Below are 14,370 nucleotides of genomic sequence, written 5' to 3' on the forward strand. Positions count from 1 at the left end.
ATTAGGGAAAATTATTCCAGAGACATATTATTGTGGTTGATGGTTCGCCCTCACTCATAGAAGGTCTTAGATCAGTGGCTCTTTCCTAACTGAATTTAGACCTCACTATGTTCTAGCCTGGTGAGCCCAGAACATTTCACTGGTGAAAACAGTGAACCGTGCATATGACCCAGTACATCTGATTGTTTCGAGGCTTCCCCGGCACTCCGCTGGAATCAATTGGGTATCTTTGTAAATCAGTTTAGGCTGTGGGATATATATGGGCTCCAACCGTCTGTCGATAATATTTAGGCCCCATTGTATGCAGGCCCCTATAAAGTTTATTTTTTTATAGGGGGGGGGGGGGGGGGGCGCGGCAGGGAGTACATTCTGCGGATACCACTGTGGATACTTCAAGCTTTCAAATGAAGAGTAAAGTGCCCAGTTACTTAAGTGTTCCTTGTCAAGGAGCACCAGAGTCACAGAGCCACTGGGACTCAGGGAATTGCCTGATCATCATTACCTGTCTTAGTTTTGTTTTTTAATAAATGACTGAAACAAATCCAGTATGCTAAAGAACATGCCCTAGAGAAGAGGTTCTCAAGTTCTAGTATAATACTGAAGAACATGGGATGTGGTTTTTTAAAAGTATATTTTTATTGATTTCAGAGAGGAAGGGAGAGGGAGAGAGAGATAGAAAAATCAATGATGAGAGAATCATTGATCGGCTGCCTCCTGCATGCCTCCTACTGGGGATTGAGCCTGAAACCGGGCTTGTGCCCAGATCGGGAATCGAACCATAACCTCCTGGTTCATAGGTCGATGCTCAACCACTGAACCATACTGGCCGGGCGAACCTGGGATGTTTATAACAAAAGTAGAAACACTCAGGCCTTCCTTGCCTAGACCTGCAACCAGAATCCTGCAAGGTGGGGCCTCATATGTGTGATTTCCAAGTTTTCCAGGTGGTTCTGGTGTGCTTTCTGAGTAAGAACAACTGTTGTGGAGTCTAGCAGTGTTTCTTAAAAGAAGTGTATTTCTGTGCCCCCTTCCCAGACCTATTATCCTAGAATTTCTGGGTATTGGGGTCATCTTTAAGCTCCCTAGTGATTCTTATATCCATTAAAATATAGAAGAATGCTGATCTAGAAGTCTTTGAATCATTCAACAAAAGGCCCAGAGCAATGGCTTTCATTTCTCTTGTTCATTTCCCTTGGCAAGAAATATATTTTGCATCATGATTCAGCAAACCCACAGAACTAAAACAAAAGTTTCACAAGTCAATACTTAGCCTACCAAGTTCAGTGAGCTCTGATATTTTCAACTCTAATCCATCCTATTTCATTATTTAAAGTAGGTCATCCAAACTCATTAAATTGCTTTTAAACCCCTAACCCACTGTAGTTTAAAAAACTGAGGGTCAAGGTATTAATTCTAACTCACAGATTTAATACTTTTCCCTCAAATTGCTCTACTTTTCCCAATTACTCCTGTTGAGCCATTAATACCTGCTTGCCCCATGAGGAAAATCCACTTTTGTCACAGTCATACAATACTTCCACTGTGTAAAAAGTGGACTGCCCTTGTTCCCTGGACATGGGACATCTTGCCAACTCCATGCTGCTGCTGCTAATGGCTGTATTAATCACAGTGCAAGTAATAGAAAACTCAGCCACACTAAAAGAAAAAAAAATTAAGTAATTATTTTGCTCAGGGAACCAGCAATCCAAGGGTAGCTTAGTTCAGGTGCTGATTTATTCCAGACTCAGTCACCTGGATCCCCACAAGTCTCTTCCTGGGATGGCTCCAGAGGTGGCCGATTACATTCTCTCTTCGTGTGGGCAGCTGGCCCCAGCCACACACTGCCAATCTGAGCTCAGAAGAGGGACTCCTGCATACTGAGCACAAATCTCAGTTGGGCTGATTAGACCACATGCTCTCTCCTGAACCAACCACTGGGGTCAGGACAGGATACTGGAGCTGGAGGTGGGGTAGAATCTCAGGCAAACCACATGGCTGAGGACGAGAGAAGGGTGATTGCCTAAAGAGAATTGGAGATACTTCTCCCAGGAGCAAGATGAATGGACGCTGGGCAGCAAATGCAGATGTCATCTGTAGGCCGTGCATGTCCATGGTTTCCTCTTTGCCTCCCATTTCCTTGGTTGTGATGAGCCTTTTCCTGATGTGTTTCACACCTGTGGAAACCAGTAGAGTGTCCTGAAGTTCCTGGTTTAAATCTCATGTACAGTAGCCACTGTCAAAATCTAGCACAGACAGCACTCAAGGGAAATGACAGTTTAAGTCGTTAGAAATAATTGATTAAAATTCACTACCTGAATTTCACTGGTTTTTAAAGAAGAGAAGGAAGGAGTATAGTCACAGGTGACCCAAACTAGACAATAACTGTCAGAATTCGAAGGTGTAGTGGACCAGCCTGTATAATCTTCCCTTGTGTCCTTTAAATAGACTATGGGAGTAATCTGAGCACCATCAGTACCTAAAAATACCTAGTGACCACGAACACATTAAAAGTTAATAAAAGTTAAGTACAAAACTTAAATCCCACAAATCTCAGCTGATCCTATTGGTTACCTTTCACAATTGCTGTATGTACGTACCATTTAATGCTTTCTCTTTCTCGAGCCTTTTGTCATGAAGCAGAACAGAAATGCTTTCTAATAGGGGATCAGAAAGTGAACAATAGTTATTTAGCTAAAAATAATGTTCTGTTAAAATGGAGATTTTTTTTTTACAATCCAGCATGGACAAAGAATGGTGAAATAATTATCTTAATGATTCCAGGTTCTTGTCTACTTTGAAAGAATTTAATGTAAATAAGAATTTCATACATAAGAGAATGAATCTTATTTTTCCCTCGATAATAGTATCAGGTTCTCTACTTTGTAACAAATTGTTCCGAAGTTTTCAAACATACATGCTTTATACACGGTATGGTGATCCTGGGCCGTGCATTCTGCCTTGGCAGCTAGCCTGCTTAGCATTTAGATGTTCTCTGCACTCTGTATGCTTAGAAAATCCATATCCAAAATATTTTTGGTTTTTTATTCTATAAAATGGATACAAAATAAGCAAAGAGCACCCTAAGGTTTGTATTTTTCTCCTAACTGGGTTTGTGATTTTGCATAATTAAATTCTCCCTCTTAAATTTATCCTCTAACAATATGCCCATTCATTTCTAATTTTCTAATTTCTGTCTTTTGAAAGCTATAGCATTTTAATTGCTTATGGAAACTAATCAGCCTCCTATCCTTGACAGTGATTAAGAACTGATTTGTTTTTAATGAAGTTTTTCATGTATATTAATTTTTTTATCTTTAGTGTGGCTTGATCTAAGAACCCAGTCTACCGTTGATAATCTTAGTAAAAGAATTCCAGGAAATAACTTTCTCAAGGTAAGAGATCTCTTCAAAAGTATACTATAAGAATGCTCATTTAAAAATGAGAGATTTCACCAGAAGGACTATTTGGGCCTTACATCTGACTGCACCATAGTTATTTGACACAATTTATAGAGTATTGCTCTGCAGATAAATGAGGACAAATCAAGTCATTTCTGTCTTCCTTGCCCTGTGATTGATTGGAGCAATAATATTCCAAGATTGGTTGGCTGGAGGGGATTATAAAGTACCCCTGTGGTTTAAGCCATATTACCCAGGGGGTGCTTCCTGTCATTGAACCCTGCCTTTCAAATCCATCCCTCTTGTTTTCTACTATCCATCAAAGAAAGTTCTGGGCGCTTTTGAGTGTTTAGGCATCTGGATTCAGAGAGAGAAAGCAGAAGACCATTTTATTGACCTCTTTTTTAATTGATTTTAGAAAGAGAGAAATTGATTTTAAGGGAGGGAGGGAGGGGAGAGAGAGAGAGAGAGAAAGAGAGAGAGAGAGAAACATCTATGTGAGAAAGAAACATTGATGGCCTCCTGTACATGCCCCAACCGGTAATCAAACCTGGCACCTTTTGGTGTACTGGACAAAGCTCCAACCAACTGAACCACACTGGCCAGGGCTATTTTATTGACCTTTTTTTTAAGCTAAATATTTTTTAATTGATTTTTAGAGAGAGAGGAAGGGAGAGGAATAGAGCAATAGAAACATCGATAGGCTGCCTCCTGTACACCCCTTATTGGGGATTAAGCCCAAAACCCAGGCATGTGCCCTGGCAGGGAATCAAACTGGTGACCTCTTGGTTCATGGGTCGTATCTCAATCACTGAGCCACACCAGCTGGGCTATTGACCTCTTTATTGAACACTTCCACTCTCTTCATATGAATATGGCCAATAAAAAATTGCCTAGTTTCCAGTCCTTATGTTGATCTCTCTTCAGGTAAATGAAGGGAGAGAGAATTTTTGAAACAGGCAATTTGTTAGCAAGGTCAAGATCAAATTCCCCTAGTATTCAAAAGGAAGTTCTGTTTTTTATTTATCCCCTTTATATTTTTCCTTATGACAACTTCTTGTGGTTCTTGGTTTTGAAACTGATGTTTGAATCCTATTAATTACAGGATGCAAGGAACAGACTGACAGCTGTCAGGAGGTGGGGGGGGGGCGGATTAAAGAAGATGAAGGGATTAGAGAAAGAACATATGCATAGCCCATAGACACAGATCACAGTGTGGTGATGGCCAGAGGGAAAGGCGGGTGAGGGAAAGATGGGTGGAGGTGGGCAAAGAGTGGGGGAATGGGGATATCTGTAATAGTGTCAACAATAAAAATAAAAGTTTTTAAAAATCCTATTAATTACAGCAGTTTAACAAACCATTCTCTGCCCCCACGCACCCAAATAACTTCTGGCTACTCCTGAATATACCCTTACCATTTTCTATTTTGTTCTCTTTCTCACCCTGTCCAATCTTCACCCTTATATCCAGCTACATTTTGCTCCCAGGGATGCATGTTTTTCTCTCTAATGCTATTTTAGGCAATTTTTACACTTTCTACCTATGTCATGAAAATGAGATAATGCATAGTACCTGCACACCCCTTATTGGTTTCAGTTTTGTGGGAGAATAATCCCATAAATTATTTCCTTTCATAATGTTTGATCATTTATCTATTTTTTTCTAAGGAAGCTAGAAGCCCTAAGTTAAGATTCTTAACTTACAGGTTGCATTAAAGTATTAATTCCTTTGATTTGAATTTCCTTACCAAACATATCCATAGGAGATAAGAAGGAAAAAATATCACTTTTTGTAGTTGGGTGATAAATGAGGAGACCTGGATGGGGAGGGAAAAGATAGTTGGCATTATTTTGATGTGTGTATTTTCTTAATCACTAATAAAAATTTTGATATTTAATATGCAAACAAAAATAAGAGTTGGACGTGATCCATTCTCAAGATTAAGCCATATGTGTTTTATTATTACACTTTAACCTTTATTGGAGTCACCCTCCCTTTGTTTAATTTATTCGCTAATCTAGGCAACTATTTCCTTACATAGAGCAGCTCTGTTTTGCTTTAATCTGTGTGCCTTTGAGCTCTACTTTATTCTCCACTAATTTTATACTCTATTATTTGAATATGAATGTGTGTAAATATATATTCATAATATACAAATATACACATAAACATAATGTGAAGTCCTGTGTTTTAGAACAAATTTTTCTGGTTTTGGTCATTAGTTTATAATTTGATATACAGTACCCTATGATATACAGTACCCTATGATTACCGATAGTTTAAAGATCACTTTCAAGGAATATAAAATAAAAAGCAGAGCTTTGGACTAGGTTAATACTAAGTCATCACAAAAGTCTAGATTACAGGGTGTCGTATTATTTCATTTTCTCTTTACCTTGCTACGTGGATGCTCTTTGAACTGCAAACGTATCACTCTGATCTTTGTTCATGAGTATGCTTTCCTGTGCCATAATACCATGCATGGAGTTGCCTATTTAGGGCAACTGAATATTTTGTGATTTGTGGGGGTTTTGGGTTTGGTGTTTTGTTTTATTTTATTTTAAACTGTTATGAATTTAATTTGCAATTCTTTTTAGTCCAAGACAGGCCTTCCACTTAGCACTTACTTCAGTGCTGTGAAAGTTCGTTGGCTTCTCGACAATGTGAAAGAAGTTCAAAGGGCTGTTGAAGAAGATAGAGCTCTTTTTGGGACTATTGATTCATGGCTCATTTGGGTATGTTTAAGTAGATGCATGTATGGAAAAAATTTTAAAGACTTTTTTTAGACTGCCTTGCCTACTATCTGTTTTCTACTAAGAGTTCAAACTTTTCTGTTGGCAGCATTATTCAGAAAAGTCACTGAAGAAATAGCAGAACATTTCAGCCTTCATTCAAGAGGCATTTTTGCCTACTTCATCTCCCCCCCCCCTTGCATTATATCAGTAAAAATGGAGGATGATTACCCAAACATCTCATCTGTTATCTTTAGAATAAGTAATTTAGGTAATTAGTAATCAGTAATTTAGGTAGCCTTTTTCTCTTGTCTATCATAAAGTTTTCCACTAGGCATTTCTTAGAAGAAATAATTATTTAATATAATAAAACGCCTAGGCTACTTTTATCATTTGCTTTCAACGTTACACAGCTGTCTGTCTTTTATTTAATTAAGTGGTAATATGAAAAATCATAGTGGAAATTTCTGATATATAATCTTTTTGCCTAAGCTGAACATGGATAAATAGAAGCTAATATTTCAAACATTTTCCAGATATATCTTTAAAGTACATGATCTCTCTCTCTCTCTTGTTCTCTCTCATTTTTATTATTATAAGTATCTTCAAATATACCATAAAGTAGAAGGAATAGTATAACAAACCTCTACAACAGTGAGCCAGCTATGGCCAGTCTTGTTTCAACTATATTCACATATTCTTTCCCCCACAGGTAATTGTACAATAATTGTAAAGCAAATCCCAGACATACAATTTTATTTGTAAATACTTCAGTATTCCCTAGCCAGTTTGCTCAGTGTATAGAACATTGGCCTGGGGACTGAAGGGTCCCGGGTTCGATTCCAGTCAAAGGCACATACCTTGGTTGCAAGCCCCTCCCCAGTCCAGGCCCTGGTCAGGGCTTCTGCAGGAGGCAACCCATCAATGTGATTCTCTCACATCAATGTTTCTCTCTGTCTTTCCCCTCTCTCTCTTCCACTCTCCCTAAAAATCAATGGAAAAATACCCCGGGTGAGGATTAACACAAAATAAATAAATAAACAAATAAAAATTCAGTATTTTTTTTTTTAATCCTCCTGAAGATATTTTTCCTCCATTGACTTTAGACAGACTGGAAGGGAGGGGGAGAGACAGAGAGAGAAAAAAACATCCCCCACACGCCCCCCAATTGGGGCCAGGGATCGAACCTGCAACCAAGCTACGTTCCCTTGGCTGGAATTGAACCCCGGACCCTTGAGTCCGAGGGCCGATGCTCCAACTACTGAGCCAAACCAGCTAGGGCCACTTCAGTATTTTTCAACATTCAGGGAGCTTCAAGGGAATATTGTCCTTATTCATACTAGCCAGATCCTCAGAGCTGGTCTTGAAAACCACTACACTGTTTGAAAGATCACTTTACACACACACACACACCCTGTGTTAGCAGGATATGCTTTGTGCTCATGGCCAGCAGTTTGCACATGTGTCAGTCACAGTTGAAATACTTCTGACAGTTTGACAATGGCCTGGAAGCAGAGTAAGGCACAATTTGGGAACTGGGAACTGCAGGGCACTTAAGGAAGCATATCCCCACCGTGATGTCTTTCTCCACTTTTATTCTTTTCTTTCTCTTTTTATTTATTTATTTATTTATTTATTTGGTTAATCCTCACTCGAGGACATTTTTCCATTACTTTTTAGAGAGAATGGAAAGGAGGGGGAGAGACACATCAATTGGTTGCTTCCCGCATGTGCCCCCACCGGGGCCAGAGATCAAGCCTGCAACCGCAATCAAACCAGAGACACTTCTGGTTTGGGACTATTGATTCATGATCGAGCCCCCAACCTGGGCATGTGCCCTTGACCGGAATCTAACCCGGGACCCTTCAGTCCACAGGCTGATGCTCTATTCACTGAGCCAAACAAACTAGGGCTATTATTCCTTTCTTACCTCATTGCTTCCACATAAAAGAAAGCATCTATATAATAAAGAGCCAGGGTCCTAACGACTGCAGGCTCAACCAGACTGGAAGTCAGTGCTGGGTTGCCATGGCGACCCAGCACCAACTGGGGCTGCTGTGAGTGCCTGGACCCAGCACTGACTGCCTAGGGGGCTGCAGATCAGGCCCGGAGTGGGGCCTGCAGAGAAAGGGGCAGGGTCTGAACTGAAGCCTCTGTGGCAGCCATTGATCAGAACTTGCCTCTTTCTCTCCCGTTCTGGCCAACAACCATACCTCCATTTCTTTCCAAGCCTTCAACCAGGCTACTGATCAGCCCTGCCTTTCTGATCAGGCCCTAAGTTGATAGGCCCAGAGATTCTGACTGGCATAGAAACTGACCAATCAGAACCAAATCTGGGTGAATTTAAGGAGCCAAGGGCTACCTAGGAGGTGGAGCTTTTGATGCTGATTGGCATAGAAACTGACCAATCAGAACCAAATCTGGGTGAATGTAAGGAGCCAATGGCTGCCTAGGAGGCGGAGTTTTTGATGCTGACTGGCATTGAAACTAACCAATCAGAACCAAATTGGCCAGTAAAGGAGGGCAGTTGGGGGTGAGATCAGGCCTGCAGGGGAGGGCAGTTAGGGGCGAGATCAGGCCAGCAGGGAAGGGCCATTGGGAGCCAGATCAGGCCGGCAGGGAAGGGCAATTAGGGGCGAGATCAGGCCAGCAGGGAAGGGCAGTTGGTGGCGAGATCAGGCTGGCAGGGAAGGGCAGTTAGGGGCGAGATCAGGCAGGCAGAGGCAGTTGAGGGTGAGAGGCCAGCAGGGGAGGGCAGTTGAGGGTGAGAGGCCAGCAGGGGAGAGCAGTTAGGAGTGATCAGGCAGGCAGGCAGAGGCAGTTAGGGGTGATCAGGCAGGCAGGCAGAGGGGTTAGGGGCAATCAGGCAGGCAGGCAGGTGAGTGGTTAAGAGCCAGCAGTCCCAGATTGTGAGAGGGGTGTCTGACTGCTGGTTTAAGCCCGATCCCCCGAGGGGTCCCCAGTTGGAGTGGGTGCAGAATGGGCTGAAGGAATCCCCCCCCCTCTGTGCACGAATTATGTGCACTGGGCCTCTAGTCATTAATAATAATAATAATAAATAATAATAATAAACATTTACAATCATTTTTAAAAACTAAGAAAAATAATAAAGCATCAGTGCTTTCTGTTCCAGGCCAAGGGTATTAACATTTGAGTTTAAAACCTTCAAGATATGTGCTTGTATCATCACAGGCACAGCCTGATGAGAATTGTTCCAAAACAAACCAAAAAGAATCGCAGCAGCTCAGGATTTAGTCAGATCCTGAAGAGGCAGACATTTCAATGTATTTCACTTTGCCAGATTTAGTAAGACACTGCATTTTCCAAAGATAAATGGGTGAAGACAAAACTGATTTTTTTTTTATCAATTAACTAGTACTGTGCTAATATGGTAGCCACTTGCCCTGAAATGTGGCTAGTCTGAATTGAGATGTGCTGTGAGTGTAAAATACACATTGGATTTCAAAGAGCTAGTATCCAAAAAAGGGTAAAATATGCCCAGCTGGTGTGGTTCAGTGGTTGAGCATCTACCTATGAATTAAGGTCCCAGTTCAATTCCAGGTCTGGGCACATGCCTGGGTTTTGAGCTTGATTCTGTAAGGAGGCAACCAATCAATGATTCTCTCTCATTATTGATGTTTCTCCCTTTCTCTTCCTCTATGATGAAATCAATAAAAATATACTTAAAAAAATAAAAAAATCTATAATAATAAAAGCATAATATGCTAATTAGACTGGACGACCTTCCGGATGAAGCCGGAGCTGTGAGGGAAGCCCGGGCCCCAAGTGCTTGCCGGTGGCTGGAGGGAAGTTGGTGCCAGCAGCCGGGGGAAGGAAGGCCTACTTTTGCACAAATTTCGTGCATTGGGCCTCTAGTAAAATAAATAAAAATTTAAAAAGGGGCCCTAACTGGTTTGTCTCAGTGGATAGAGCGTCGGCCTACGGACTCAAGGGTCCCAGGTTCAATTCCAGTCAAGGGCATGTACTTTGGTTGCAGACACAACCCTGGTAGGGAGTGTGCAGGAGGCAGCTGATCGATGTTTCTCTCCCATCGATGTTTCTAATTCTCTCTCCCTCTCCCTTCCTCTCTGTAAAAAATCAATAAAATCTATTTTAAAAAAGGGGGGGTACAATGTCTCAGTAATAATTTTTTTATGTTGAAAGGATATTTGGATATATTGGGTTAAAAATATGTAGTATTAAAATTAATTTCACCTGTTTCTTTATGCTTTTTAAGTGTAGCTGCTTGAATAATTTAAATTACAAATGTAGCTCACATTATATATCTATTGGACATTGCTGAAAACTTGAAAATTAAGGAGTTAAAATGTGTCATTCTGCTTTATATGCTCTGCTGCTGATTATGGCCCTTAACAAAATGTAAATTAAATTGCAGATAAGTACAAATTTAACATGTCCTTTTTATTCTGTCTAGTGTCTGACAGGAGGAACCAATGGAGGCGTCCACTGTACAGATGTAACAAATGCAAGTAGGACGATGCTTTTCAACATTCATTCTTTGGAATGGGATAAAGAGCTCTGCGAGTGAGTGTGTTTTCCCCTAAGATAGTTTTCCAAATATGTTACATATTTATGAATTTATTATTTTCCGACTAAACTTTCAATGTTGGTATTTCAAGTACAACATGTAACATAGACTTGCTGTGTAGTCTTTTAAGAGAGACTATTGTTGCATGTACAATAAATATGCCATATTAAGTAATTGCCTTGATTATTCTCCAAGGAAGATTGGGTTCTTTTAGAAAAGTACTTCGGTTTCTGTGTGCTTTTTATTTTTTATTAATTGGCTTGGATAAAATTAGAATGTTAAATATCTAATCATGCAACTATGGTCTGCTGGTTTATTTGTTACAATTTCATTTTATACTCAAATACATTCACTAATTTTTACTTACATTTTTACTTTTAAATGCATATAAATGTTTCCAGATATTTATTTAAAACAGTGTTAAATACCCAGTCTTATCTTATTGTTGTTGTTGTTTTCTTTCAGATTTTTTGAAATTCCAATGAAAATTCTTCCAAATGTCCGGAGTTCTTCTGAAATCTATGGCTTAATGGTAAATATAAATTTCCATTTTCAAAACTGTACTATTCAGAATTTAAAAGTCAATTGTGTAACATTTGATAGTTTGGGGGTTGTGACTTCTCTCTGAACATGGGTAGTATGTAACTTAAAATTTTAGTATTTAAATGGTTTTATAACTGAAAATTATCGATTCCTTACCAATTCATTTTATATTTTATAAACTTGTATTGGCTCTTCTTTGAGTATTATACTTTTGAAGTATTACTGGGATCTTCTAACCACAGAGGGTGGCATGGGAATATTTGATCTATTTTATTCTTTTAATCCAAATAACTGTTTAGGGGGTGTGGTGTCTGCTTTTAATTTATAGGAAGGTCTCTTCACATTTTAGTGGTGGTCTTTTTTTCTCTTGAATCTCTTCTTTTTCAATTTATTTTTTATTTAAATATAGTAGGTATACAATCTCTTTTAATGGCCAAACCATATTTTAGATTACATTCTTTGTCAGCCTAAGCAAAACTTTAGCAAAGAAACTGAAAGCAAAAAGAGTCTGTTTCTGATATGTGATGGCTAATTAAACTGTGTTCCATAATGCACATTTTTCCTTTTGCTTTCATTGAAACTTAGAGAAAAAGTAGTTTCAGCAAAAAAAAATGCGCTTAGCATCATTGAGTATCTCTGATTACACATCAGGGATGAAAAGCTCTAGGAGGATTCGAACTGATGTTTGAACACAAAAATCTGGAATTTATGCTAAAAATTAAGAATACATCTAAGAAAAATTGCAAAAAATAGACATGACAAATATTAGAAACTTTTTTGTAGTTTTAATAATAATTGAGTTGAATACTAAGTGCTCTGGATAAAGCTCGAGCAAGAATTCTTAAATGTTTCATTCATAATAAAGCCTTTTACAGCAATATGCAGTTTTTTAAATATAAATTTTATTGATTTCAGAGAGGGAGAGAGCGATAGAAACATCAATGATGAGAGAATCATTGATCAGCTGCCTCCTGCATGCCCCACACTGGGGATCGAACCGCAACCTGGGCATGTGCCCTGACCAGGATTTGAACTGGTAACCTTCTGATTCATAGGTCCATGCTCAACCACTGAGCCATGCAGGTTGGGCCAACGTGCATTTTTTAAAGGGTTAGTCACTGCTTGTCTATAGTAAAAATGCTTTGATGCTTTTATAGCTGTCTACAAAGTGACTTGAGTCAGTGGGGAAAAAATTATTCTTGAGAAACCGTTTCAGAGGAAGGTTGGAAAAGCAAACAAACGTTTAACTGGCCTAGTTTTCTCTTGCATTTAAAATATTATGCTTCTGTCCCCCTTTCTCCCCCTTTGCTGACTATAGAAAATCTCTCATAGCCTGGTGAGTAGGTTTCCCACCAATTATTCTACCCATTCATTCGGAAAAGATACAGTGCACTTCCATTTAGTTTTAAATAAACGGAAGTCCATTTACTAAACAGAGATATCTAGAATCATGACTTCAAATTATTATAAGCTCTAGTCATGCTTTAGGTTTTTTAAAAATTTTCAATCTTATTTGTTTGTTTTTAAGTTTTCCATAAAACTGGAATTAATGTTTCAAAATAAAAGACATGGGTAGTTTCCTGGCATAAGAAATTCTGATGGCGTCCATTACAAAGTACAGTTGTGATGTGCTTTGGCTTTAGCGTAATAGATAAATTAGATGTGGCTTTTAAATGTCCTAAACATCTACCTTGTCCAACCTTTCAGACCAGTTAGTTGGAAATGCACTGTCGCTTTTTCTGCATGCTTCACCAGAGGATGTTCCCAGAAATCTTCCAGAAACCCCTCCCTGCGAAGAAAAAGGAACTCTTTCTCTGCCTGACCTCACATAGTAGATCCTGCTGGTAGTTTGATAATAATATAAGCAATAGTATAAGCAAAAGTTTCTTTTACTATTTAAATATATTAAGATATACAGCCTCTAGGTTTCCTACTAGTTCACTTTTAGCCTTTTATGAAATTTACTCTTCATTTAATATCCAGCTTCAGTAAATAAAAAATAGCAGGTCTTGAATTAATAGGAAAGCATGGCAGAACTAGAATATCCACTCTCTGAGGATGTTTTCTAGTCTGTAAACCAAGCATGTCAAACTCAAAGGCTAACACGGGCCAGATAAACAAGGTTTAAGTTTACGTGGGCCGCAAAAAAACAAAAGCTTCAATTTTCATAGAAACGTAGGTTTATTTCAATAGAGACATGCTAAATACAAAGAGCTGAAATAAATGAGTCATCGTTAACATAAACTAATGGAATATTTTAATAAATTTTTTTTCTTGAACATTAATTTACCAGACACTGAATAACTGTTCAAGTTAATAAGTGTGACGCAAATAAACCTATTTTTCTTCTCCGAAAGCAAAGTGTTTCCTGTTGTGCAGACCAAACAAGTTAGTACAAGACTAATGATGTGGCAACTGCCTGCTAAAATATTCGCTACTAGTATTAGTGGAGAGAAATGGTGCGCCTGCGTGTAAGGCGCGTAAGGGAAATGAATGCAACGGGATTACAGTAATCAGTCATTCTTTGTAGTTCGTTATTAATAATTATGTATAATAGGATATTGTAAAAATTAAGTTATGAAATTTTTATTAAAACGTTTCTTACATACCGTTATATTGGCTGGGCCACAAAAATATTCATTGTGGGCCGCATGTGGCCCGCGGGCCACGAGATTGACATGCTTGTAGAGGGTTTCCACATATTATGCTATTTCCTTATCATCAGAGCCATATGAGGTGGCTTCTGTTCATACCCTCACTCTAACAGATAGGGGGCCCAAGGTTCCCCAGAGGCCAGGAAACTGGCCCACAAATGGTAGACTAAGGGGTGAGTCCAGGCTTTTGTTTGGTACACTTCCTACTATATCACCCCTACCCCAGGGAACACATTCCTTTCCTTAATACTAGTACAGATTGCTTTGTGTTAGTGCGTCAGCCATTTAAGTCTTGTTTTTATTCCTGGAATGCTGGCTATGCTTGATCAAAATAAAAACCACTGCTCAGGATATAAATTATCTCTTGCTTATCTAAACTTAAGGAATGATGTTGGCCATGAACAAGTAGTACCCAATACCTGAACACTGTTGGTAAAATGCAGCCTTCCAAAATAAATAAGTTCCGTGCTGGTTTCATAGCTATTAATATGTT

At 39.1% G+C, this 14,370-nt stretch overlaps 1 protein-coding gene across 8 annotated transcripts in view; it reads left to right on the plus strand.

Moving 5' to 3' along the window:
* Positions 1-14,370, plus strand: part of GK (glycerol kinase) — a 71,557-nt gene that overhangs the window by 29,529 nt on the left and 27,658 nt on the right. For 6 of the 8 annotated variants that reach the window (XR_002828458.1, XR_002828459.1, XM_023751346.1 and 3 more), the window contains 5 exons: positions 3,319-3,392; positions 5,997-6,134; positions 10,567-10,676; positions 11,146-11,212; positions 12,542-12,559. Coding sequence is in view for 6 of the 8 variants with exons in the window: in XM_023751346.1 (XP_023607114.1) it covers positions 3,319-3,392; positions 5,997-6,134; positions 10,567-10,676; positions 11,146-11,212; positions 12,542-12,559 (407 nt within the window). In the remaining 2 variants the exon portion in view is untranslated. The remainder of the gene's footprint in view (positions 1-3,318; positions 3,393-5,996; positions 6,135-10,566; positions 10,677-11,145; positions 11,213-12,541; positions 12,560-14,370) is intronic. The other 2 variants (XM_006085653.3, XM_006085655.3) reach the window with 1 other exon arrangement.

This window comes from Myotis lucifugus, unplaced genomic scaffold (genome assembly GCF_000147115.1).
Source record: "Myotis lucifugus unplaced genomic scaffold, Myoluc2.0 scaffold_20, whole genome shotgun sequence".
Classification (NCBI taxonomy): domain Eukaryota; kingdom Metazoa; phylum Chordata; class Mammalia; order Chiroptera; family Vespertilionidae; genus Myotis; species Myotis lucifugus.